This window comes from Aotus nancymaae, unplaced genomic scaffold (assembly GCF_030222135.1).
Source record: "Aotus nancymaae isolate 86718 unplaced genomic scaffold, 86718_ANA_hifiasm-v0.15.2.pri h1tg000131l, whole genome shotgun sequence".
Taxonomy (NCBI): Eukaryota; Metazoa; Chordata; class Mammalia; order Primates; family Aotidae; genus Aotus; species Aotus nancymaae.
In genome coordinates, this window is record NW_026988546.1 from 372,725 (window position 1) to 397,281 (window position 24,557).

General features: G+C 50.6%; 1 protein-coding gene and 2 non-coding genes across 14 annotated transcripts in view; all 3 read right to left on the reverse strand.

Moving 5' to 3' along the window:
• LOC135272786 (tubulin-specific chaperone D-like) overlaps positions 1-24,557 on the reverse strand; it is a 151,220-nt gene that overhangs the window by 76,130 nt on the left and 50,533 nt on the right. For 7 of the 12 annotated variants that reach the window (XR_010340747.1, XR_010340746.1, XR_010340745.1 and 4 more), the window contains exon 10: positions 23,225-23,285. The exons of 2 other annotated variants lie outside the window; for them this stretch is intronic. Coding sequence is in view for 5 of the 10 variants with exons in the window: in XM_064371439.1 (XP_064227509.1) it covers positions 23,225-23,285 (61 nt within the window). In the remaining 5 variants the exon portion in view is untranslated. Of the gene's footprint in view, positions 1-464; positions 15,702-22,469; positions 23,722-24,557 lie in introns of those variants that run through there. 3 more of the 12 variants (XM_064371438.1, XM_064371440.1, XM_064371441.1) reach the window with 3 other exon arrangements.
• On the reverse strand, positions 3,466-3,572 carry LOC135272820 (U6 spliceosomal RNA). The gene has a single exon (XR_010340780.1). It is a non-coding gene; the product is annotated as a U6 spliceosomal RNA (small nuclear RNA).
• LOC135272817 (U6 spliceosomal RNA) lies at positions 6,320-6,426 on the reverse strand. Its single transcript, XR_010340777.1, has one exon. It is a non-coding gene; the product is annotated as a U6 spliceosomal RNA (small nuclear RNA).

The following is a 24,557-nucleotide window of genomic DNA, read 5'->3' on the forward strand; positions in this document are numbered from 1 at the left end:
ACTGAAGCAGGAGAATCACTTGAACTGGGAGGTGAAGGTTGCAGTGAGCTGAGATCATGCCACTGCACTTCAGCTTGGGAAACAGAGTGAGACTCCATCCCAAAAAAAAAAAAAAAACTGAACATACAGTCCAGGAGCAATGGCTTACACCTATAATCAAGGTGGGCAGAGCTCTTGAGCTCAGGAGTTCAAGACCAGCCTCAGCAACATGGCAAAATCCTGTCTCTACAAAAAATATAAATAAAAATAATTAACTGGGTGTGGTGGCACGTGCCTATGGTCCCAGCTACTCAGAGGCTGCAGTGAGCTGAAATCACACCACTGCACTCAAGCCGAGGCAACAGTGAGATCCTGTCTCAAAAATAATAAAAAAAAAAATAAAAACTGAACATGCACTCACCATATAATCCAGCAATCATATTTCTCAGCACTTATTTAAACAATGAAAAAATGTTCTCACAAGATCCGAATGTTCATAGCAACTTTATTAGTAATAGCTCAAAACTGGAAACAACCAAAATTTCCTTCAATAGGTGAATGATTAAACAATCTGTCTTACATCCATACCAGAGTACTACTTAGCAATGAAAATGAACAAACAGCTGGATACGGTGGCTCATGCGTGTAATCTCAGCACTTTCAGAAGGCTGAGGCGGTCAGATCACCTGATATCAGGAGTTCGAGACCAGCCTGGCCAACATGGTGAAACCCCGTCTCTACTGAAAATACAAAAATTAGCCAGGCATGGTGGTGGGCACCTGTAATCCCAGCTGCTCAGGAGACTGAAGCAGGAGAATCACTTGAACACAGGAGGTGGAGAAGTTCAAGGGGGAACACATTATTAACATGTTGTCAAAGTCTCTACCCATAAAATATTTATTACAAAGTTAAAAATGAGTAAATTTAAGTGGACAAGCCTGGCAGAGATAATCAAATGATTAAAGGAAACATCACCGGTAACTGAACAAATTGAGATCACGCATCATCTAATAAGATGCTATGAAAACACAGCTATCTAACCATGAGGAAACTTTATGCAGACCCAAACAGAAAGACATTCTACAAAATAACTGGCCAGGAATTGGGTCCAAGAGAAAACAAAGTGGAAGATTTACACCTCAGTGGCACCGAGAAAACATGGAAGATTTCTTGAACAAAGAGTTCTAGACTGGGCACGGTGGCTCATGCCTGTAATCCTAACACTTTGGAAGGCTGAGGCAGGCAGATCATGAGGTCAAAAGATGGAGACCATCCTGGCCAACATAGTGAAACCCAGTCTCTCCTAAAAATAAGAAAATTAGTTGGGCGTGGTGCTGCATACCTGTAGTCCCAGCTACTCAGGAGGCTGAGGCAGGAGAATCACTTGAACCTGGCAGGTGGAGGTTGCAGTGAGCTGAAATCATGCCACTGCACTCCAGCCTGGGCAACAGGGTGAGACTCTGTCTCAAAAATAAAATAAAATAAGAGTTCTGCAGGAATGTAAAACCAAACACCATATGTTCTCACTGACGTGGGAGCTAAGCTAGGAGGACACAAAGGCATAAGAATGATACAGTAGACTTTGGGGACTTGGCAGGAAGGACTGGAGGGAGCGAGAGATAAAAGACGACATGTAGGGTACAGTGTATACTGCTCAGGTGATGGCTGCACCAAAATCTCACAAGTCACCACTAAAGAACTTACGCATGTAACCAAACACCTCCTGTACCCCAATAACCTATGGGAAACAAAGAACAAAAAAGGCAAAAAGAAAGAGTTCTGAAGCACATTTGCCTATGGTGGAGGTTTAGGTTATAACTATTTAAACTTTCCTCTTCTCTTAAATGCAGGATGGCGGCCAGGTGTGGTGGCTCACGCTTGTAATCCCAGCACTTTGGGAGGCCAAGGAGGGTGAATTGCATGGTCAGGAGATCGAGATCATCCTTGCTAACACCATGAAATCCCGACTCTACTGAAAATACAAAAATTAGCCGACTGTGGTGGCATGCACCTGTAGTCCCAGCTACTTGAAAGGTTGAGGCAGGAAAATCGCTTGAACCTGGGAGGCAGAGGTTGCAGTGAGCTGAGATTGCACCACTGCACTCCAGCCTGGGCAACAGAGAGACACTCTATCTTAAAAAAAAAAAAAAAATGCAGGATGGCTACATTTCCAGTGTCCTGACTTTACAGTACCTGATGCATCTCCAGGTGAATAGAGGAGGTTTGGGTGTTGGTAAGTAAGATGGATCAGTTTTGAATTGCTTCCAGAGTCATATTTTTGTTTTTGTAAAGTCTCAATTTTAAGACAAGGGCAGTTGTTTGTAATTCCTCAAAGAATTGGACTGCAGCCCAAGTGATATCAAAGGGCTGGCCTATCCATTCCAATTACATCATCTTCAATTTGTTTCTTTATATCAGGAAACACATTTCCAAATAGAAATCAAAAGATTCCTATGTCCTACTACCATTCAACCTAGCAATCCCATTGCTGCATATACACCCAGAGAAAAATAAATTGTTCTGCCAAAAAGACACATGCACTCAGATGTTCAGTGCAACACTGTTCACAATAGCAAAGACATGGAATCAACCAAGGTGCTCCTCAGCAGTGGACTGGATAAAGAAAATGTGATCTAGTTTAAAGCAAAGAAACAGTTCCTTTCTCTTTTGTTGGGAAGTGGCAGATACGTTAAAGAATTTTTTCCAGCCAGTATTTCTCTTCCACAATCTACTTAAAATTGAATCAACCATCAAGAGAGGGCTATTGGAAGAAAGTGTCCCATTTATCAGGGCTTTCTGTGTGCCATCCTCCATTGAAGCATGATTTTAAACACACTGGTGGGAAGAGGCGAACATCAAGGGCAGTGACAACATCAGCACTAATGCATCTTAAAAATAAAGAACAGGCTGGGTGTGGTGGCTCACGCCTGTATTCCCAGCATTTTGAGAGCCCGAGGCAGGTGGATAAGTTGAGGTCAAGAGTTCAAGACCAGCCTGGCTACCATGGTGAAACCTCATCTCTACTAAAAATACAAAAATTACCTGGGCATGGTGGTGCACGCCTGGAATCCTAGTTACTTGGGAGGCTGAAGCAGGAGAATGGCTTGAACCCAGGAGGCAGAGGTTGCAGAGGGCCAAGATCATGCCACTGCACTCCAGCCTGGGCAACAGAGCAAGACTCTGTCTGGAAATAAAGAAAGAGAGATAGAGGTAAGGGAGGAAGAAGGAAGGAAGGAGAGAAAAAGAAGGAAACAAAGAGGAAGGAAGGAGAAAAAAGAGAAAGAAAGATGAAAGAAGAAAGTGAGAGAGAAAGAGTGCAATGGTGCGATCTTGGCTCATTGCAACATCTGCCTCTTTGGTTCAAGCGATCCTCCTGCCTCAGGCTCCCAAGTAGCTGGGTTTACAGGTGTCCACCACTGTGCCCAGCTAATTTTCTTTTTTAACTTTAAATTTAAATTTATTTTCAATTGATTTGTAAAAACAAAAAAAAATATGGAACGTTTCATGAATTTGTACATCATCCTTGCGCAGGGGCTATGCTAATCTTCTCTGTATCATTCGAATCTTAGTGTATGTGCTGCCGAAGCGAGCACATGCCCAGGTAATTATTTATTTATTTTATTTTGTTTTTTGTACAGAAAATGGGTTTCACTATGTTGGTCAGACTAGTTTCGAACCACTGGCCTCATGATCCGCCCACCTCAGCCTTATAAAGTGGCAGGATTACAGGTGTGGGCCACCGTGTCCAACTTAATTTTTGTGTGTTTTTTTTTTTTTTTTTTTCAAAGTCGAGGTTTCACCATGTTGGTCAGGCTGGTCTTGAACTCCCGACCTCAGGTGATCCACCTGCCTTGGCCTCCAAAGAGCTTGGATTACAGGCATGAGTCACTAGGCCTAGCCAATATTTGTATTTTTATTAGAGACCAGGTTTCACCACATTGACTGGCTGGTCATAAAACCCACACCTCAGGTGATCCACCCGCCTATGCCTCACAAAGTGCTGGGATTATAGGCAAGAGCCTCCGTGCCCAGCCCTGTAAATCTTTTAATCTAAAAACCATCTGAAAAATTCAGATTATGGCCCAGCGCAGTGGGTCATGCCTGTAATCCCAACACGTTGGGAGGCAGAGACGGGTGGATCATGAGGTCAGCAGTTCAAGGCCAGCCTGACCAACACGGTGAAAGCCTGTCTCTACTAAAATACAAAAATTAGCCAGATATGGTGGTGTGCATCTGTAATCCCAGCTACTCAGGAGGGTGAGGCAGGAGGATCACTTGAACCCACATGGCGGAGGTTGCAGTGAGCCAAGATCACGCCACTGCACTCCAGCCTGGGTGACAGAGCAAGAGTCTGTCTCAAAAAAAAGCTATTTGTTTATTTTTTTTTTTTTACACAAATGATCTTGCTCTGTCCCTCAGCCTGCAGTGCAGTGGTGCAATCGTAGCTTACTGCAGCCTCCCACTTCTAGGTCTTAAGAAATCCTCCCACCTCAGCTTCCTGAGTAGCTAGGACTACAGGTGCACAGCACCACACCCAGCTAAATTTTTGTAGAGATGAGATCTTGTTCTGTCACCCTGGCTGGTTTCAAACTCCTAGCCTCAAACGATCTTCCTTTCTCAGTCTCCCAAAATGCTGGGATTACAAGGGTGAACCACTGTGCCCAGTCTAAGCTTTATTATTTAATTATTACTTTTTTATTTACTTTTGAGACAGAGTTTTGTTCTTGTTGCCTAGGCTGCAGTACGGTTTCAGGATCTTGGCTCACTGCAAACTCTGCCTCCCAGGTTCAAGTGATTCTCTTCCCTCAGCCTTCTGAGGAGCTGAGATTACAGGTCCTCGCCACCATGCTCAACAAATTTTTTTGTATTTTTAGAAGAGACGGGTTTCATCATGTTGGCCAGGCTGCTTTCCAACTGCTGACCTCAGGTGTTCCACTCACCTCAGTCTCCCAAAGTGCATGTATAATGGGCGTGAGCCCTCACACCCAGCCTAAACTTTATTTATTTTTTAATTTATTCATTATTTTATTTAAAAGACGAGGTTTCATCGTGTTGGTCAGGCTGGTCTTGAACCCACAACCTCAGGTGATCCGCCCACCTTGGTCTCCAAAGTGCTTGGATTACAGGCATGAGTCACCATGTCCGGCCAACTTTATTTTTAAAAATCAGAGAGATTGGGCCGGGCGCTGTGGCTCACGCCAGTAATCTTAGCACTTTGGGAGGCCGAAGTGGGTGGATCACCTGAGGTCAACAGTTACAGATCAGCCTGGCCGTCATGGTGAAACCCCATCTTTTTTAAAAAAAGGAAATCTGCCGGGTGCGGCGGCTCACGCCTGTAATCCCAGCACTTTGGGAGGCTGAGGCGGGTGGATCACGAGGTCAAGAGATCGAGACCATCCTCGTCAACATGGGGAAAGCCCATCTCTACTAAAAACACAAAAAATTAGCTGGGCATGGTGGCGCGTGCTTATAATCCCAACTACTCAGGAGTCTGAGGCAGGAGAATTGCTTGAACCCAGGAGGCGGAGGTTGCGGTGAGCCGAGATCGTGCCATTGCACTGCAGCCTGGGTAACAAGAGCGAAACTCCGTTTCAAAAAAAAAAAAAAAAAAATCTTCCGGGCGCGGTGGCTGACGCCTGTAATCCCAGCACTTTTGGAGGCTAAGGCGGGTCGATCACGACGTCAAGAAATCGAAAACATCCTAGTCAACATGGTGAAACCCCGTCTCTACTAATACAAAAAATTAGCTGGGCATGGTGGTGTGTGTCTGTAATCCCATTTACTCTGCAGGCTGAGGCAGGAGAATTGCCTGAACCCAGGAGGCGGAGGTTGTGGTGAGCCGAGATGGTGCCATTGCACTCCAGCCTGGGTAACAAGAGCGAAATTCCTTCTCAAAAAAGAAAAAAAAAAAAATCTGCCGGGCGCAGTGGCTCAGGCAGGAGAATTGCCTGAACCCATGACGCGGAGGTTGCGGTGAGCCGAGATCATGCCATTGCACTCCAGGTTCGGTAATAAGAGCAAAGCACCTTCTCAAAAAAAAAAAAAAAAAAAAAAAAAAAATCAGAGGGATCAGTGTCTACAATTGTAAAAACGAGGTGCTGGATAAATCCCCGCTGACCCACCTTTTTATGAGATAGTTTCCTTCTTGTCACCCAGGCTGGAGTGGAATGGTGCGATCTTGGCTCATTGCAACTTCTGCCTCCTTGGTTTAAGTGATTCTCCTGCCTCAGCTTCCCAAGTAGCTGGGTTTACAGGTGTCCACCACTGTGCCCAGCTAATTTTCTTTTTTTTTTAACTTTCACTTTAAATTTATTTATATTTGATTTTTAAGAAAAACAAAAAAAATATGGAACTCTTCATGAATTTGCATGTCATCCTTGTGCAGGGGCCATGCTAATCTTCTCTGTATCTTTCCAATCTTAGTGTATGTGCTGCTGAAGCGAGCACATGTCCAGGTAATTTTTTAAATTATTTTATTTCATTATTATTATTATTTTTTACAAAGAATGGGTTTCACTATGTTGGTCAGGCTAGTCTCGAACCTCTGGCCTCATCATCTGCCCACCTCAGCCTTCCAAAGTGCCAGGATTACAGGTGTCAGCCACCATGTCCAAGTTAATTTTTGTGTTTTTGTTGTTTTTTTTTTAAGACCAGGTTTCACCATGTTGGTCAGGCTGGTCTTGAACTCCCGACCTCAGGTGATCCGCCTTCCTTGACCTCCAAAGAGCTTGGATTACAGGTGTGAGTCACTAGGCCTGGCCAATTTTTGCATTTTTATTAGAGACCAGGTTTCACCACGTTGGCCGTCTGGTCTTGAACCCCTGACCTCAGGTGATCCACCTGCCTGTGCCTCACAAAGTGCTGGGATTATAGGCAAAAGCCTCCATGGCCAGCCCTGTAAATCTTTTAATCTACAAACCTTCTGAAAATTTCAGCTTATGGCCCGGCGCAGTAGGTCACGCCTGTAATCCCAACACTTTGGGAGGCAGAGACGGGTGGATGACGAGGTCAGCAGTTCAAGGCCAGCATGACCAACACGGTGAAAGCCTGTCCCTCCTAAAATGCAAAAATTAACCAGATATGGCGGTGTGCATCTGTAATCCCAGCTACTCAGGAGGGTGAGGCAGGAGGATCACTTGAACCCACATGGCGGAGGTTGCAGTGAGCCAAGATCACGCCACTGCACTCCAGCCTGGGTGACAGAGCAAGAGTCTGTCTCAAAAAAAGGAAGATTATATTTATTTATTTTTTTTTACAGAAATGATCTTGCTCTGTCCCTCAGGCTGGAGTCCAGTGGTGCAATCGTAGCTTACTGCAGCCTCCCGCTTCTAGGTCTTAAGCAATCCTCCCACCTTAGCTTACTGAGTCGCTAGGACTACAGGTGCACAGCACCACACCCAGCTAGTTTTGTAGAGACGGAATCTTGTTCTGTCACCCTGGCTGGTTTCAGACTCCTAGCCTCAAACGATCTTCCTTTCTAAGTCTCCCAAAATGCTGGGATCACAGGGGTGAGCCACTGTGCCCAGTCTAAGCTTTATTATTTAATTATTTCTTTTTTTATTTACTTTTGAGACAGAGTTTTGTTCTTGTTGCCTAGGCTGCAGTACGGTTTCAGGATCTTGGCTCACTGCAAACTCTGCCTCCCCGGTTCAAATGATTCTCTTCCCTCAGCCTTCTGAGGAGCTGAGATTACAGCTCCTCGCCACCATGGCCAACAAATTTTTTTGTATTTTTAGGAGACGGGTTTCATCATGTTGGCCAGGCTGCTTTCCAACTGCTGACCTCAGGTGTTCCACTCACCTCAGTCTCCCAAAGTGCATGTATAATGGGCGTGAGCCCTCACACCCAGCCTAAACTTTATTTATTTTTTAATTTATTTATTATTTTATTTAAAAGACGAGGTTTCATCGTGTTGGTCAGGCTGGTCTTGAACCCACAACCTCAGGTGATCCGCCCACCTTGGTCTCCAAAGTGCTTGGATTACAGGCATGAGTCACCATGTCCGGCCAACTTTATTTTTAAAAATCAGAGAGATTGGGCCAGGCGCTGTGGCTCACGCCAGTAATCCTAGCACTTTGGGAGGCCGAAGTGGGTGGATCACCTGAGGTCAATAGTTACAGATCAGCCTGGCCGTCTTGGTGAAACCCCATCTTTTTTAAAAAAAGAAAACCTGCCGGGTGCGGCGGCTCACGCCTGTAATCCCAGCACTTTGGGAGGCTGAGGCGGGTGGATCACGAGGTCAAGAGATCGAGACCATCCTCGTCAACATGGGGAAAGCCCGTCTCTACTAAAAACACAAAAAATTAGCTGGGCATGGTGGCGCGTGCTTGTAATCCCAACTACTCAGGAGTCTGAGGCAGGAGAATTGCTTGAACCCAGGAGGCGGAGTTTGCGTTGAGGCGAGATCCTGCCATTGCACTCCAGCCTGGGTAACAAGAGCGAAACTCCGTCTAAAAAAAAAATCATCCGGTCGCGGTGGCTCACGCCTGTAATTCCAACTACTCGGGAGGCTGAGGCAGGAGAATTGCTTGAACCCAGGAGGCGGAGTTTGCGTTGAGGCGAGATCGAGCTATTGCACTGCAGCCTGGGTAACAATAGCGAAACTGCGTCTCAAAAGAAAAAAAAAAAAATCATCCGGTCGCGGTGGCTCACGCCTGTAATTCCAGCTACACGGGAGGCTGAGGCAGGAGAATTCCTTGAACCCAGGAGGCGGAGGTTGCGGTGAGCCGAGATCGCGCCATTGCACTGCAGCCTGGGGAACAAGAGCGAAACTCCGTCTCAAAAAAGAAAAAAAAATCATGCGGGCGCGGTGGCTCACGCCTGTAATTCCAGCTACTCGGGAGGCTGAGGCAGAATTGCTTGAACCCAGGAGGCGTAGGTTGCGGTGAGCCGAGATCCAGCCATTGCACTGCAGCCTGGGTAACAAGAGCGAAACTTCGTCTCAAAAGAAAAAAAAAAAAAAATCTTCCTGGAGCGATGGCTCACGCATGTAATTCCAGTTACATGGGAGGCTGAGTCCTTGAACCCAGGAGGCGGAGGTTGCGGTGTGCCGATATCGCGCCTTTTCACTCTAGCCTGGGTAGCAAGAGTGAAACTCCGTCTCAAAAAAAAAAAGAAAAAAGTATCATCCGGGCGCGGTGGCTCACGCCTGCAATCCCAGCAGTTTTGTAGGCTAAGGCGGGTGGATCATGAGGTCAAGAGATCGAGACCATCCTGGTCAACATAGTGAAAGTCTGACTCTACTAAAAATACAAAAAAATTAGCTGGGCATGGTGGCGCGTGCCTGTAATCCCAGCTACTCGGGAGGCTGAGGCAGGAGAAATGCCTGAACTCAGGATGCGGAGGTTGCGGTGAGCCGAGATCGTGCCATTGCACTCCAGCCTGGGAAACAAGAGAGAAACTCCGTCTCAAAAAAAAAAAAATCATCCGAGCGTGGTGGCTCACGCCTGCAATTCCAACTACTCGGGAGGCTGAGGCAGGAGAATTGCTTGAACCCAGGAGGCGGAGTTTGCGGTGAGGCGAGATCGCTCCATTGCACTGCAGCCTGGGTAACAAGAGCGAAACTGCATCTCAAAAGAAAAAAAAAAAAAAATCTTCCTGGCGCGGTGGCTCACGCCTGTAATTCCAGCTACTCGGGAGGCTGAGGCAGGAGAACTGCTTGAACCCAGGAGGCAGAGGTTGCGGTGAGCCGAGATCCCGCCAATGCAGTGCAGCCTGGGTAACAAGAGCAAAACTCTGTCTCAAAAAAGAAAAAAAAATCTTCCTGGCGCGGTGGCTGACGCCTGTTAATTCCAGCTACTCGGGAGGCTAAGGCAGGAGAATTGCTTGAACCCAGGAGGCGGAGTTTGCGTTGAGGCGAGATCGTGCCATTGCACTCCAGCCTGCATAACAAGAGCGAAACTGCGTCTCAAAAAAAAAAAAAAAAAAAAAAAAATCTTCCTGGCGCGGTGGCTCACGCCTGTAATTCCAGCTACACGGGAGCCTGAGGCAGGAGAATTGCTTGAACCCAGGAGGCAGAGGTTGCGGTGAGCCGAGATCGCGCCATTGCACTGCAGCCTGGGTAACAGAAAAGAACCTGGCCACTGTCCACAGACCTCGGCAGGAAGACCGATTGAATGCAGCGGTGCCACCGCGACTCAGGGCAGCCTCAACCTCCCGCGCTCAGGCAATTCTCCCACCTGAGCCTCCTGAGTAGCTGGGATAACAGGCATGCTCCACTGCACCCGACTACTTTTTAAAAAAAAATTTTGCAGAAACAGGATCTCACTTTGTTGCCCTGACTTCTTTCAAATTCTTTAAAAAATTAGCTGAGTGTGATGCTGTGCACAGAGTCGGAGACCAAGAAATAGGCTTACAGCACAACAGATGGGGACTGTATGTCTGTGTGTGTGCACTGTATGTGTACAGAGGAAGCAGCAGGATTCCCTAAAAAGTAACCTAGAGAAAATGTGATGCTTCTTTCCTGAGTGCCCCTGCTCAGTGAGCAGAGTCCCCCATTCAGAGGACTAAGGACAAAAAGACCCAGCGTGCCTTCAAGGCAAGCAGCACATCACTGCCTGCCCACCTGACTTCCCCAGTTCTGCCTCCTCCTCCATTAGCACCACCAGCGAAGCTCTACGTTTCCTCCGAGTCAGACAGAAGTTTTCGTCATCAAACATGCTCCTCTATATTGTCTCTCTGGAACATTTCTTTGCCAAGCATTTGTTTTTGCTTTTTTTTTTTTGAGACAGGGTCTCGCTCTGTCACCCAGGCTGGAGTGCAGTGGTGCAATCTTGACTCACTGCAATCTCCACCTCTCAGGTTCAAGTGATTCTTCTGCCTCAGCCTCCCAAGTAGCTAGGATTACAGGCGTACACCACCACTCCCAGCTAATTTTCTGTTTTTAGTAGAGACAGGTGTTCACCGTGTTAGCCAGGCTGGTCTCAAACTCCTGGCCTCAAGTGATCTCCCCGCCTCAGCCTCCCCAAGTGCTGGGATTACAGGTGTGAGCCACCATGCCCAGCCTGTTTTCACTTTTCAAACTAAACTGACAAGAGAACCAGAGTAACTCTCCAATGTGACAGGAGGTGCAGGGACTGGTCAGCCATGCAACATGGAGGAGGCCGAAGGGCTGAGCCTGAGCTATGACTCCAAAAAGACCTCCTGGCTCCCACAGCTGCAGTATTTGTGTGTCTGTTTGTTTAGACATGGGGTCTCACTACATTGTCCAGGCTGGTTTCAAACTCCTAGGCTCAAGTGATCCTCCTGCTGTCTTGGCCTCCCAAGAGACTAGGCCTACAGGCACCACCACTGCACCTGGCTCGCAGCTATAGCTTTTTTTTTTTTTAATTGCATTTTAGGTTTTGGGGTACATGTGAAGAACATGCAAGATTGTTGCATAGGTGCATACGTGGCAGTGTGATTTGCTGCCTTCCTCCCCTTCACCTATATGTGGCATTTCTCCCCATGCTATCTCTCCCCAACTCCCCAAACAAATCAGACGGCTCTCAGAGGAACAGTGTGAGGTCTAAACCAAAAACGGAAAGTATGCTGCAAACACTCAACAAATGTCAGCCCGGTCACCTCCCAAGTCAGCTCCAAGACAGGATCTCTTTCACTGTGCCTGAAATAACCCTTGCCATGCCCCGAGACAGCACAGCTGCTCCATGTCCCACCAGGTACCGAATGGAGGCTGCAAACAGGGTTCAGCTCACATGGAGAGCCCCACCAGGGAGGAGGGTTCAGCTCACATAGAGGGCACCCCCAGGGAGGAGGGTTCGGCTCACATGGAAGCCCCGCCAGGGAGGAGGGTTCAGCTCACATGGAGGGCACCCCCAGGGAGGAGGGTTCGGCTCACACGGAGAGCCCCGCCAGGGAGGAGAGTTCAGCTCACACGGAGAGCCCCGCCAGGGAGGGGGGGTTCGGCTCACATGGAGGGCACGCCCGGGGAGGAGGGTTCGGCTCACACGGAGGGCACCCCCGGGGAGGAGGGTTTGGCTCACATGGAGGGCACCCCAGGGAGGAGGGTTCGGCTCACACGGAGGGCACCCCCGGGGAGGAGGGTTTGGCTCACATGGAGGGCACCCCAGAGAGGAGGGTTCCGCTCACATGGAGGCCCTGCCAGGGAAGAGGGTTTGGCTCACACGGAGGGCACCCACAGGGAGGAGGGTTTGGCTCACATGGAGAGCCCCGCCAGGGAGGAGGGTTCAGCTCACATGGAGGCCCCGCCAGGGAGGAGGCGGGGCCTGCCGACCAAGCGAAGGTTACAGGCCAGCGTATCCACACCATGTATCAGTTTCTGAACAACAGCTTGACCCTTTGGTTTATGACAGGAAGCATCCTCTCTCTCCAGCTGCCTGGGGTCAGTAAATGCTGCCATAAGACATGACAGAAAACACACACACACCGAGCCAGGAGTCTCTCGTCTCCTTCAAGTTAACCTGGAGCTGGCACCCCACGGCCATCCGGGCCACACATTCTCACACGTCCGCACACACATCCAGCGTGACAAATGCACATTACCAGTCACTTACTTGGGATGGAACAAAAGGTTAAAGAAAACCACAGGAGTACAACTTCATTACTTTGGGGGAGGCAGTGATTTCTTAGCTATGACACCAGAAACACAGAAATAAAAGACTGATGAGCTGGACTTAATTAAAATCTAAAACCTGGGTCAAATGTCACTATCAAAGAAACTGAAAACACACCAGGCACAGCCTGTAATCCCACCACTTTGGGAGGCTGAGACAGGAGGATCACTTGAGGCCAGGAGTTCAAGACCAGCCTGGGCAACACAGTAAGACCTCATCTCTACAAAAAAAAATTTAATTAGCCAGGAACGAAGGCCAGGCACCATGGCTCACGTCTGTAATCCTAGCACTTTGGGAGGCTGAGGCAGATGGCACTTGAGCTCAGGAGTTCAAGACCAGCCTGGACAACATGGGAAAACCTCATCTCTACAAAAAATACAAAAACTAGCTGGGCACAGTGGCATGCACCTGTAGCCCCAGCTACTTGTGGGGCTGAGGTAGGCAGACCACTTGAGCCCGAGAGGTAGAGGCTGCAGTGAGCCGAGATCACGCCACTGCACTCCAGCCTGGGCGATGAGAGTGAGATCCTGTCTCAAAAAAAGGGAAAAAATTATCCAGGCGTGGTGATGAGTCCTGTAGTCCCAACATTTGGGAAGCTAAGGTGGGAATATGGCTTCAGCCCAGGAGTTCAAGGTGGCAGTAAGCTGTGATGGTGCCACTGCACACTAGCCTGGGCAACAAGCAAGACTCTGTCAATCAATCAATCAATAGAAAGTGAAAAGGCAACCACAGAATGCAAGAAAACATCTGCAAATCATATATCCAATAAGAGACTAATATTCAGAATACATGAAAACCTCTTACTTACAACAATAAAAAAGTCAACTTTTTAAATGAGTAAAAACTTGAATAGACATTTCTCCAAAGAAGATATACAAACAGGCAGCAAACACAGAAAATGCTCAGTGTTATTAGCCATCGGGGAGAAGAAACCCGAAAACATGATGCGGTGGCACTGCACACTCACCGGGGTGGTTTTGGCTTTTTTGGTTTTTCTTTTTTTAAAGAAGCAGAGTTCCGACACTTCAGGAGGCCAAGGCAGGTGGGTCGCTTGAGCTGAGGAGTTCAAGACCAGCCTGAGCAATGTGGTGAAGCCTTGTCTCTAACAAAACGACAAAACATTACCCGGGCGTGGTGGTGAGCATCGGTGGCCCCAGCTGCTCAGGAGGCTGAGGTGGGAGATCGCCTGGGCCTGCGACGTGGAGACTACAGCAAGCAGAGATTGCATCCCTGCACTCCAGCCGGGGCAACAAAGTGAAACCCATCAAAACATTTTTTTAAAGTTAAAAACAAGTGTTGGTGAGGATGCAGAGCAACAGAACCCTCATACACTGCAGGCAGGACTGTAAAATGGTGCAATCATTTTGGTAAAAGTTTGGCAGTTTCTTAAAAAGTTAAACATGGAGTTACTTCTAGGTCTATACCCAAAGGAAATGAAAACACACATCCATTCAAAAACGTGCACACAAATGTTCACGGCAGCATTATTACAACAGTGAAAGGTGGAACAACCCAGGTGTCCCATCAGCTGATGAAGAGGATAAAGCGTGGCGTGCAGCACATTCACAAATTTACACACAGGACGAGGCTCTGCCCCAGGAAGGAAGGAGGCACTCCACCAGCTATGACACAGAGGAACTAAAACCATTACATGCAGGGGAAGAATTCAGACACCAGAGATCACACGCTGCAGGTTCCACTTTTATGAAATGTCTACAAAAGACAAATTCACAGAGACACTGGAGACCTGGTTGCCAGGGCGGGGTGCTGGGGAGAGTGGAGAGTGACAGCTCTTAAACACAGGATTTATTTAGGAGGCAATGAAAATGTTCAGAAATTAAATTATGGCAATGGTTGCACACCTCTGTAAATACACAGAAACCACGTAACTGTAGACTTAAACGAATAAATTTTATAGCATGCAAATTAGATCTCAAAAAAGAGGTCTAAAAATTTAAAAACTCTAAAAAAAAAAATAAGCAGAAACATTAAAAAAAGAACTGCAGGCTCTAAAAGCTCTCCCCATACATCACAATGCCAAGTGCAAAGCCGTCACTTCAGATGCCACCACAGCTCTGCCTGGGAAGGTGCAAGGCCGCCGCATCTCAGGTGTCTATTCTGGACAGATGTCTGGATAGGCCCAGACCCTCCCGGGGTGCACAGTGTCTGTGGCGGGGCCTCTCAGGATGGGCCCCCTCTACTCCCGGGGTGCGCAGCATCTATGGTGGGGGCCTCTCAGGATGGGTCCCCTCTATTCCCAGGGTGCGCAGTGTCTGTGGTGGGGCCTCTCAGGATGGGTCCCCTCTATTCCCAGGGTGCGCAGTGTCTGTGGTGGGGCCTCTCAGGATGGGCCCCCTCTATTCCTGGGATGCACAGTGTCTGTGGTGGGGCCCTCTCAGGATGGGCCCCCTCTCTCCTGTACAGACATCCATTCCTTCCTGCCCCCCAGAGGGCACTACCAGCCACACCCAGGGACCCTCCCACCAAACACAGACAGGGCTGCGTGAGGCCCCAGCACAACAGCTGGTCTGGGCAGTGCCTCTGCACCCGCCGTGCCATGCCCTCTTTCCCCACCCCACTGCGGGCCACCGCAGAGCTCCCCAGCCTTCCACCCCAGTTCCTGCCCTGACTCCATGCTGGCCTGAGCCTCATCTCCAGGGAGTACCGCATCATTCCGGGTGACCCAAGATGCTGCTGGGGTACCTGGTTCTACAACTCAAGCAGGTGCCACTGCATGTGTCCTTAAGGGGCAACAATGCCCCTCAAGAATGAAAACCGGTTCTGAGGAGTAAGAAAATCAGACGTTACGATGATTCGTGGCCCTCCAAAACCGAGCACACAGGGTAACCTGTGGCATTAAAATTTCACACCAGAAAAACGAGGCAATCACACAATGACGAAGGCCAATGTGAGAAAAAGGTGGACAGACCCCGATCTCAAGCTCTTCTGTGCATGCTCGCAGCAGGGCTACAGTGTGGAGGTGGGTTCAGACAAGAAGCCACAGCCTGCCACGGACAGCCTTGGCGACGCAACGGACCATGCTTCAGCTATTCACCATCCGCGAGTCGAGACGGCAGCAACAGGCCTTGCCTGCCCAGCTCCGCCAGCGGCAGACATCCCCCGTGCCAGGCCTTGTCGGTCTCCTGGAAACTAAGAACAACAAAGACCCTGAGATCAGAGCTCCCGTGTCAGCTTTTGGTTCAAAGCCCACAGTGTAGCAAGGATCACAGGCTGGCAAGTCCACGTCCTGTGCCTGTGAAGCACACTAAAACCTGTTAGTAAGTTTCTAAAGTATCAAAGCTGGGTGTGGTGGCTCACACCTGTAATCCCAGCTACTCGGGAGGCCGAGGTGGGAGAATCGCTTGACCTTGGGAGGCAGAGGTTACAGTGAGCCGAGATCATGCCACTGCACTCCAGCCTGGGCAATGACTCTGTCTCTAAAAAAATAAAATAAATGATCAGTTGGCTGAAGAAATAACACACTGTGACTGAGTACGAAGACAGCAGCTGTGCTCCCCAGTGCCTCTCTTCAGATCTCCCGAGAGTGAGGAAAAGTCATGGTCAGTCCCCAAACAAAGAGACCGGCCTGTCGCGCCTTCCCAGGTGGGGTTCCCACCACAGAAGTGTCGCGCCTTCCCAGGTGGGGTTCCCACCACAGCAGTGTCGCGCCAAGTACGGGCAACACCTGTGCTCCCAGGAAAAGAAGCAAGACACTTCAGAGAAGTGTGGCACTGAAAACAGCACATGAAGCGTATGTCAGTAGAAACGGGAGCAGGGAGACCTCCTCTAAATGACACCCCACTGTTTAGGCATCAAATTCAAAATTAATAACTAAAATAATGAACTGGCATTTCAAGATTTTTCACAGTATTTGAAATATGAACTTTTAACAAACTAATGCAATGCCAATCGATCAAGCTCTAAGTTATTTTATGTATTTATTTATTTTTTTGAGACAGAGTTTCGCTCTTGTTGCCCAGGCTGGAGTGCAGTGGCGTGATCTCAGCTCACCGCAACCTCTGCCACCCAGGTTTAAGCAATTCTCCTGCCTCAGCCTCCCAAGTAGTTATGATTACAGGCATGCACCACCATGCCCAGCTAATTTTGTATTTTCAGTAGCGACGGGGTTTCTCCATGTTGGTAGGGCTGGTCTCAAACTTCCGATGTCAGGTGATCCGCCCGCCTGGCTTCCCAAAGTGCTTGGATTACAGACATGAGCCACCGCGCCTGGCCATATTTTATATTTCATAATTTCGCTGGGGTGGTTCAGAAGCTCTACTGAAGCTATGGCAAAAAGCCAGCAAGCGACAGGGCTTTCACTGAATCTAATTAAATTGATTTGACAGTGAAGAAATGTTTAGGAAAACCAACTAAACTGACCAGCTGGAAATCGACAAACACAGGAACACTGAGGAAAGTCGGCGAGTGCCTGTCACCAGGCGGCTGCCTCACCTCCTGCGTGCCCGGCTGCAGGAGCAGGGCTGAGATGGACACCAACTGCCCCTGGGAGCTCATCGTCACCGAGTGACTGGATCATAACTACACTCTTTCTCAGTTCCAGATGTTTCATTGAGTGTCTGCCCAGAGGCTCAGTAAACCCGTGCATATATTCACATCAGCACTTGTGTCCTCTAGGGTTTTAATTGGAGAAAGATGCTTCACACTTTTCACAGAGTAACATCTGAATGAACTTGATAAAGTATCATTGTTACTGTGACTTAAATATACTAAAACAAATGCCTGTCAGGCCAACGTGTACTTCTAATCAGATGTGTGTCCACTGTGGCACAGTGGTGAGGGCAGCATGGTTCAGGGGGTGCCGTCTGCCCATGAGGCTGGCTCAAGGCACCCAGCACCACCACGGCATGTGTCGAACCTGAGAGGGGGCCCTGTCCTTGGATGCCAGGGGTGCGGGCGGAAGCTAGGCAGCCGGGGGCACATTCCTGCCCTCAGATCCAAGCCTGAGGCACTCCTGGTCTCAGGGGAGGAGAGAGAACAGAAAACCGTGGAAGCCATGAGTGGGTGCGGTGGGCAAGCTGGAGAGAGAGAGAAGGGGGCAAAGAGTGTCACGGGGACATGGGTCTCAGATCATCAAGTGCAAGGGGAAAAGCACGAAACTAATGTAAAATGACCTCAAAGATGCGTTTGGTAGAACAGTGTGACAAGTAGTCGCTATCTCTGTAAAACGAAATAAACAATTTTAGCCAGGCACAGGGTTCACGCCTGTAGTCCCAGCACTTTGGGAGACCGAGGCAAGATGAACATTTGAGGCCAGGAGTTCAAGACCAGTCTGGGCAACATAGCAAGACCCCATCTCTACAAAAATAAAATAAAATAATTAGCCGGGCGTGGCTGCACACACCTGGAGTCTTAGCCACTCAGAGGCTGAGGCAGGAAGATCACTTGAGCCCAGGAGGTAGAGGCCGCAGTGAGCCATGATGGTCCCTGAGCACAAAGCAAGACCTCATCTCTAAAATCGAAACAAGACAAGAAAACCTTTGTATCCATCTGGTCACATTGAATCAGTCCCCAGAGGGATGAGGAATGGGTGCCTGCAGTCACCTGGGAGGGGAGGGCAGGCTCCAGGGTCTGGGGAGGCTCTCTGTCTTCTTCCCTTCGGTTTGAATTTTGAATAAAAATATCGCCTAGTCAAAAACCTCAATGAAAGTTTAAGGCTGGAACAGAAAGGAGCACATGTGATTAGTCTCCTGCTGACACAGGCACAGCATAATGCCACGCCTCCCAGACATCCCATACCCAGTGTCCAGAAGATGCTCTAGGCAAATCAAGTCAGCAGGACCCACAGCCGGGCCCAAGCACAGGTTCAGTCGGTTTGCTCACAGGAGAACCCAATGGGGTTGGCAAAGACACAGACACACTCCTCTCCCAGGCACCCCACTTCTGCCACAGCTGGGGTCTGGCGCTACTCCCTGGGTCCTGGGTAACGCTATGGGACTGGGGAGAAGCCCCAGGTCCTGCATGAGTTGTGCACACTTAGGGGACGGCCACACCAGCCACACAGGTCCTGGACCCCTGGGAATGGGTAGAGCTCCATTCACTGCATAACCTAGCCCAGGAATGGAGCAGGGAGTAAGTTAACCCTCCTGGGTGCTGGGTGTTCTTACAGTTAATGTAATTAATGCCCTTTCTCCAGGCTGTTTCAGAAGAGGCTGGCAGCTCACCACATGTCCCAGGGAAGGACGAGATTGGAGCAGCCACCATACAGGGATGCAGGCCGCCCCATACCCAGCAAGTCCTGGCTTCCCGGTTCTGCAGACATCCTGCTCTGAGGCTGTGCCTTTTCATGCACGGTCGACAAACACACTCTGAGCACGCAGTGGAAGGGAAGACAGGTGCAGTCCAGAGATGTATCCCATGAGGACTCAGGGCCACGGCCCTGCAGCTACTTTGGGATGAAGGCCCTGAGAAGTCAAGAGTAAAAAGGCCATCCCGTCCCAGAATCTAGCTACGAAAACGGAATGAGCACAGTAAAATAACAAAACTAAAGGTAAAGAAACACCTGAAGATGAAACCAGCCAGGACAAATGAAACTAGACCAAGACGGTGAGCTGGAGTAAGGTACACATAGTCAGGAGAGGCTGCACATGTGGGAGGAGGGGTGGGCAGTGAGCTGAGGGAGACACTCCAGGCCTAAGGAACAGGCGGGCCCGGTGGCCAGAAGAGAGGCCAAGTCCAGACAGACGCAGGCAGGCCCAGGGCCCACCTCAGAGCCCACCACACTGCCATGAAGTCTGCAGGTGAGGACATTCACCCACCAAGCCCACCAGAACGGAGCTTCAGGGACACGCCTGAAACAAGGCAGGAGGTCGCACACAGAGAAGCCGAGCACTCACCACCCCCCAACCCCTGCCTCCCATCAAGTGGTCACTGTTAAAACAGCTGCACAGCATGTGTTCCCCTAGGAATGTTGCCACTGGAAGAATGCTTCTCATACGGGCGCACTGCTCTGAAAAAGATGACCCATATCTGACACACTGTTTCCTGTGCTCCCAAAATTGTTACTGAGCAGGCTGGAGGCTAAATGCACAAGAAATCTGCTCCAGAAGGAAAATAAGACTTTGTGGGCTGCTGCGGAGCTGTCCCTGTGACTGACAGGCAGCAAGAGCCAGGGCCTCCGAAGTGCTGACACCACACCTTTCTCCCTGGCACCTGGGCTAATGAGGGACGATCACACACCTGGGGTCCTGAGCATGCAGACGCCTTTCTCAACCCTCTGCTTCTCAAACTAGGGGAGACATTCACACAAGCAGAAGGAAGACTCCCTAGGAGGTCACGTGTGAGCACACCGGGCCAGAAACCCGAGGCCCTGCCGCCTGCATACCGCAGTCCACACCGCTACCACACACAAGCCATGGCAGCCCCAAACCCCGGAACTCCCGGAAAGGCTGACACAGCGCAGCACTTGCGGCTGTGGAAACTCAACTTTTTTTTTGAGACCGGGTCTCACTCTACTGCCCAGGATGGAGTGCAGCAGTGGCACCATCATGGCCTAATGATGCCTCTAACTCCTGGCCTCAAGTGATCCTCCCACCTCAGCCTCCCGAGTAGCTGGGACCACATCCAGCTAATTTTTTAAATTTTTGGAGACAGGGCCTCACTTTGTTACCCAGGCTGGTCTCGAATTCACAGGCTCAAGCAGTCCTCCCACTTTGGCCTCTCAAAGCCTCCCATTTCATTCAAAGGAAATGCAATTTCAAACTCAGGCCTCAGTCACACCAGCCTCACTTTAAGGTCTGGGGGACACAGGTGGCTAACATGCAGGTGAGGGGCAGGCCAGGACATACGCCCACAGAAAGTTCTCGGAGCAGCTCCAACCCATTCGACAGAGAATCTCCTTTCAGAATAAACTCCTACATGGGTACATATTTAAACTGATGTCTCTTTATCCTTAAGTTTTTTAAATAGAATGGAGTTGATAAAAGCAACATACCAGAAGTAACAAGAGTTCTCACGTTTAACTACGGTGGAAAAAAAGAGCTTTTGGAGTTCTGACAAACAGCTCAACGAAAAGAAAGCGTGAAAGGATATAAGGAAAGCCAGGGCTTCCCAGCTCAGAGTCGGGCCCACACAACTCCCTGCTCTTCTCACATACCTGAAGCACTCCAGCACAGACCCGACCACGTCATCCGCCAGCACTTGGGGAAGCCTGCCAGCCATCCTACCGAGACTGAGAGAAACGCAGCAATCCGTCAGGGGAACCAGCCTGTCGCCGAGGGCATGCGTGAATGCCTGAGCAACCATCCTTTCCTCCAGAGACCAGCAGAGAAGGGGCCAGCTCCAGGCAAGCCTGCACACTGCTCAGTGCCCCCTTGGTAAAATATGCTGGAGGATGAAGGAATGTGCACCCTGCTTGGAGCCCTGGTGGTAAAACATGCTGGAGCGTAAAGGAAGGAGCCTGCTCCTTGCTTGGAGCCCCTGTGGTAAAACACGCTGCAGGATAAAGGAGCCTGCACACATCTGAAGCCAGGTAGATACAAAGGGAACGAGCACACATGGCATGGGGCAGGTCACCGTGTACAACTGTAACACAGACACTGCCGGCCACCAGTGGCGGCTGAGGGCACCGAGGCAGCCGGTGAACACTGAGGGTTTCACCCTGACCCTCCCTACTGGAGCCGGGCTTCCTGTCTGCCACCCCAAATGCTGACTGTACAGGGTCCCATTAGGCCAAGTGACATGGGCTCATGGCCCCACATGGAGGCCGCCTGGGGCCAGCTCACAGGGTCCAAGTCCCTGGAGACGGCCCCATGGGGAAGGTCCCAGTCGGAAGCCTCCAGGAAGGACCCTAGGAAGGCCCGCCCAGCCTCTCACTGCGTGGGCCCATCACACCCAACCAGACAACGTTCTGGGCTGAGAAGCCATCCCTGTGGAGAGCTATACAAAGGCCTGCGCGAGCCCCTGAAGCCCCGTGGAGCTCCATCCAGAGCTCACGGTGTAGACGGACCCAGCACAGATGCACGGGACAGCAAGGGCAAAAACAGCCTTCCTGCCCCACCCCAGAACCTGCCGGCCCCTGCACCTGCCTCGTCCCCTCCACAGCAGAGGCCCCCCCGACACCTCAGCACCTGCCGGCCCCCGTACTTGCCTCATCCCCTCCACAGCAGGGGCCCCCCCGACACCTCAGCACCTACTGGCCCCCACACCTGCCTCGTCCTGTCCACAGCAGGGGCCCCCCTGACACCTCAGCACCTGCCGGCCCCACACCTGCCTCGTCCCCTCTACAGCAGGGGCCTCCGACACCTCAGCACCTGCCGGCCCCTGCACCTGCCTCATCCCCTCCACAGCAGGGGCCCCCCCGACACCTCAGCACCTGCCAGCCCCCTGCACCTGCCTCATCTCCTCCACAGCAGGGGCCCCCCTGTAAGGGTTAACTAGATTGTTTATAAAGCTTTGCACAGACTCCACATGATCTTCATTTCCTTGTATCAGTTGAGAGCATTCGGTGCACAGAGTGAGTTCAACTCACCTTGAACCCGGATCTGGGAACCTGGCCAGTTCCCGTGGTCCACTTTTTAATAAGCAATTCAAGGACGCAGTTGCATAATGAAGACGGAGTCAGCATATCTTAAACTGTAAATAAGCTTCTTTCTTTAGCACAATATAAAAGAAATGAACTTCTTTTTTTAGTACAGTATAAAAGATAATTCAGTACTAATACACTATAAGAAGAACAGTCTAGTGTTATGTTACAGGAAAGAGCTTATTACTAAGAGTCGACAGAAGGCTTGGTTTTGCAGTTACCCGTGCTGATTTCTTTGCCGGACGCCCGTGTTGATCTTTGCCGGTGTATACCCGTGCTGATTTCTTTCTGGTGTATGCCCGTGCTGATTCCTTTCTGATTTATTTGCTGGTGTTGCTGTGAGGCTCCCAGATTGACCTTGCGATTACCCGTGCCGATTTCTTTGCTGGTGTCGATGCAGATGGTATTGTATATATTTGTAAATAAACCTATTCCTTATTCCTATTTCTCGGCTGGTGTTTTTCCTTCCCATGAACCTGCCTGTTCAAATTAAAATCCAAGCTTGGTACTAACTGAAACTGAAACACCCCCTGACACCTCAGCATCACGTGTATTGCTGTCCCTGCACAGACCCGAGTCCACAAAGCCACCAGCTCCTCCAAGCCAGGGCTCCACCAGTTGTGCTCAAGGCCTGGCCCCACTGGATCTGCCCCACGACCTCCTTGGAGGCCCAGGCTGCACATCAGCTCCCGCAGGTACGACAGGTGCTATTGAAGGGTGAATGAGGGGCTGGTACCTGCTCACCCCACACAAAAGGTCTCTTCCCTGAGCACCATCACTGTAGGAGCCGTGACCCCATCTGTGGGCAACGATAGGTGGGGGCACAGGGATGAGGATGTGAGAAAAACGGGAACATTTAGAGGATAAACAGGCAAAGCCAGCCTGCTTGTGACCTGGCAAGGCCAGCCAGGGCAGGAGGATGGATGGGCCTGGAGCTCCGCCTCGGGAACCTTCTTCACACCAATGCATAAAGTGACACGTGTCAGTTAGAGGAAGCCACGCTGTACTCCAAAGCGCTTGGGAATCTCTATCTGTTGAATCGCACGTGAAGTTCTCCTGATTCAAAAGGCTTGGCACAGTGGCCGAGAGGCCGGCCCACTCCACAGGGCGCTCCTGCGGCCGCGACACCTACCCCTTGGCTGCAGACCACCGCACGACAGTGTCCTTGTCCTTCAGCCCGGCCAGCAGCTGCTCTGTAGGAAGAGGAAGCGATGCATGGTGGTCCACACAAAGCTCCTAGTCTTCCTGCTGTAAGGTGACCCAGCCCATACACTACTCAGTGCACACGCTGAAGGGAATTACGTTCAGAATAATATTAATAGGAAAAGAACATTTTCTTCTCTGTGTTTTCAGATAATCACATAAATCCATGTTCCTAAGTTCTCTGCTCTTACGAAGCAGCTCCCCTCATCAGAGCAGGCGACGGGAGCAGCTGCCTACCCCCAGGTGAAGGCCAACATCAAGGGCCCCACCCAGGCCAGGAGAAGGACCTGCAGCTCACGTGGGACCAAGAAGGGCTGGGAAAAGCTTCCTAGAGAAAACCCCCAGCCAGCGGCCGCATGAAGACGTGCTCTCCCGGGGACCAGGCCTTGGTGACAGGCTGAACCTTAAGAAGAACCACACAGAAGCCTAGAGGATGCAAGGAGGGGGTCGGGTCACATGGTGAGGACCCTGCAAGCCTCAGCAGGGTGGAAACCTGGGCCCAAGGGTACCAAGCAGGCCGGGAAGACCTGACGGAGAAGCTCGCTGAATGACTACAGGGGAGGGTGGAGGGACAGTCTGGAGCCAGCACAGCAGCTGGAATGAGGGCAGAGGGGATTGCCTGCAGGGGATGGGAGACAGAGCGAGCCTGCGGCAGGCAGCAAACGCAGGGAAGGGGCAGACCCAGGGCCCCACCTGGGACTCGGAGCCGCCCAGCACAGATACTGGCACCCACCACGCAACCTGGGAGGGCTCTGAGAAGCAAAGGTCAAGGGAAGAGCCAGAGTGCCTGCTGGCTCAGGGCTGGCAACAGCGCCGCGGGCGCCCTGAGGGTCACAGTCTAGGTGGGGTGTGGACAACTCCAGGCAGAAGCCTGCCCTGGAGGGAGCAGAGGGGATGTGAGCAGAGCGCGGCACAGTACAGGCGGCAAGGCCCTGCCGGCCCATCAGGAAGCTGAGACATACTGGGAGGATGAGGGCCTCACAAGGGAGGGGACACGAGGAGGCCCTGCCTGGGGCCGGGGAAGACCTCATCCAACCCACGGCAAGAGGGTGGGGCAGTGTGGGGACAGAAGCCAGTCCCAGGATGGCCGCCTTGAGGGGCTCACTTTGTTTCCCAGGCTGGTCTCCGTGCAGCGGAGGAGGGGACAGGGCAGGGGATGGAGACCTCTGCGAAGTGCAACGTGGTTTAAGGGAGTTCGAAATGGCTCTTGAGTTTAGGAGCTAAGCAGGGTTTAGGGGCAAAGGAGCCAAAGACCTGAGCCC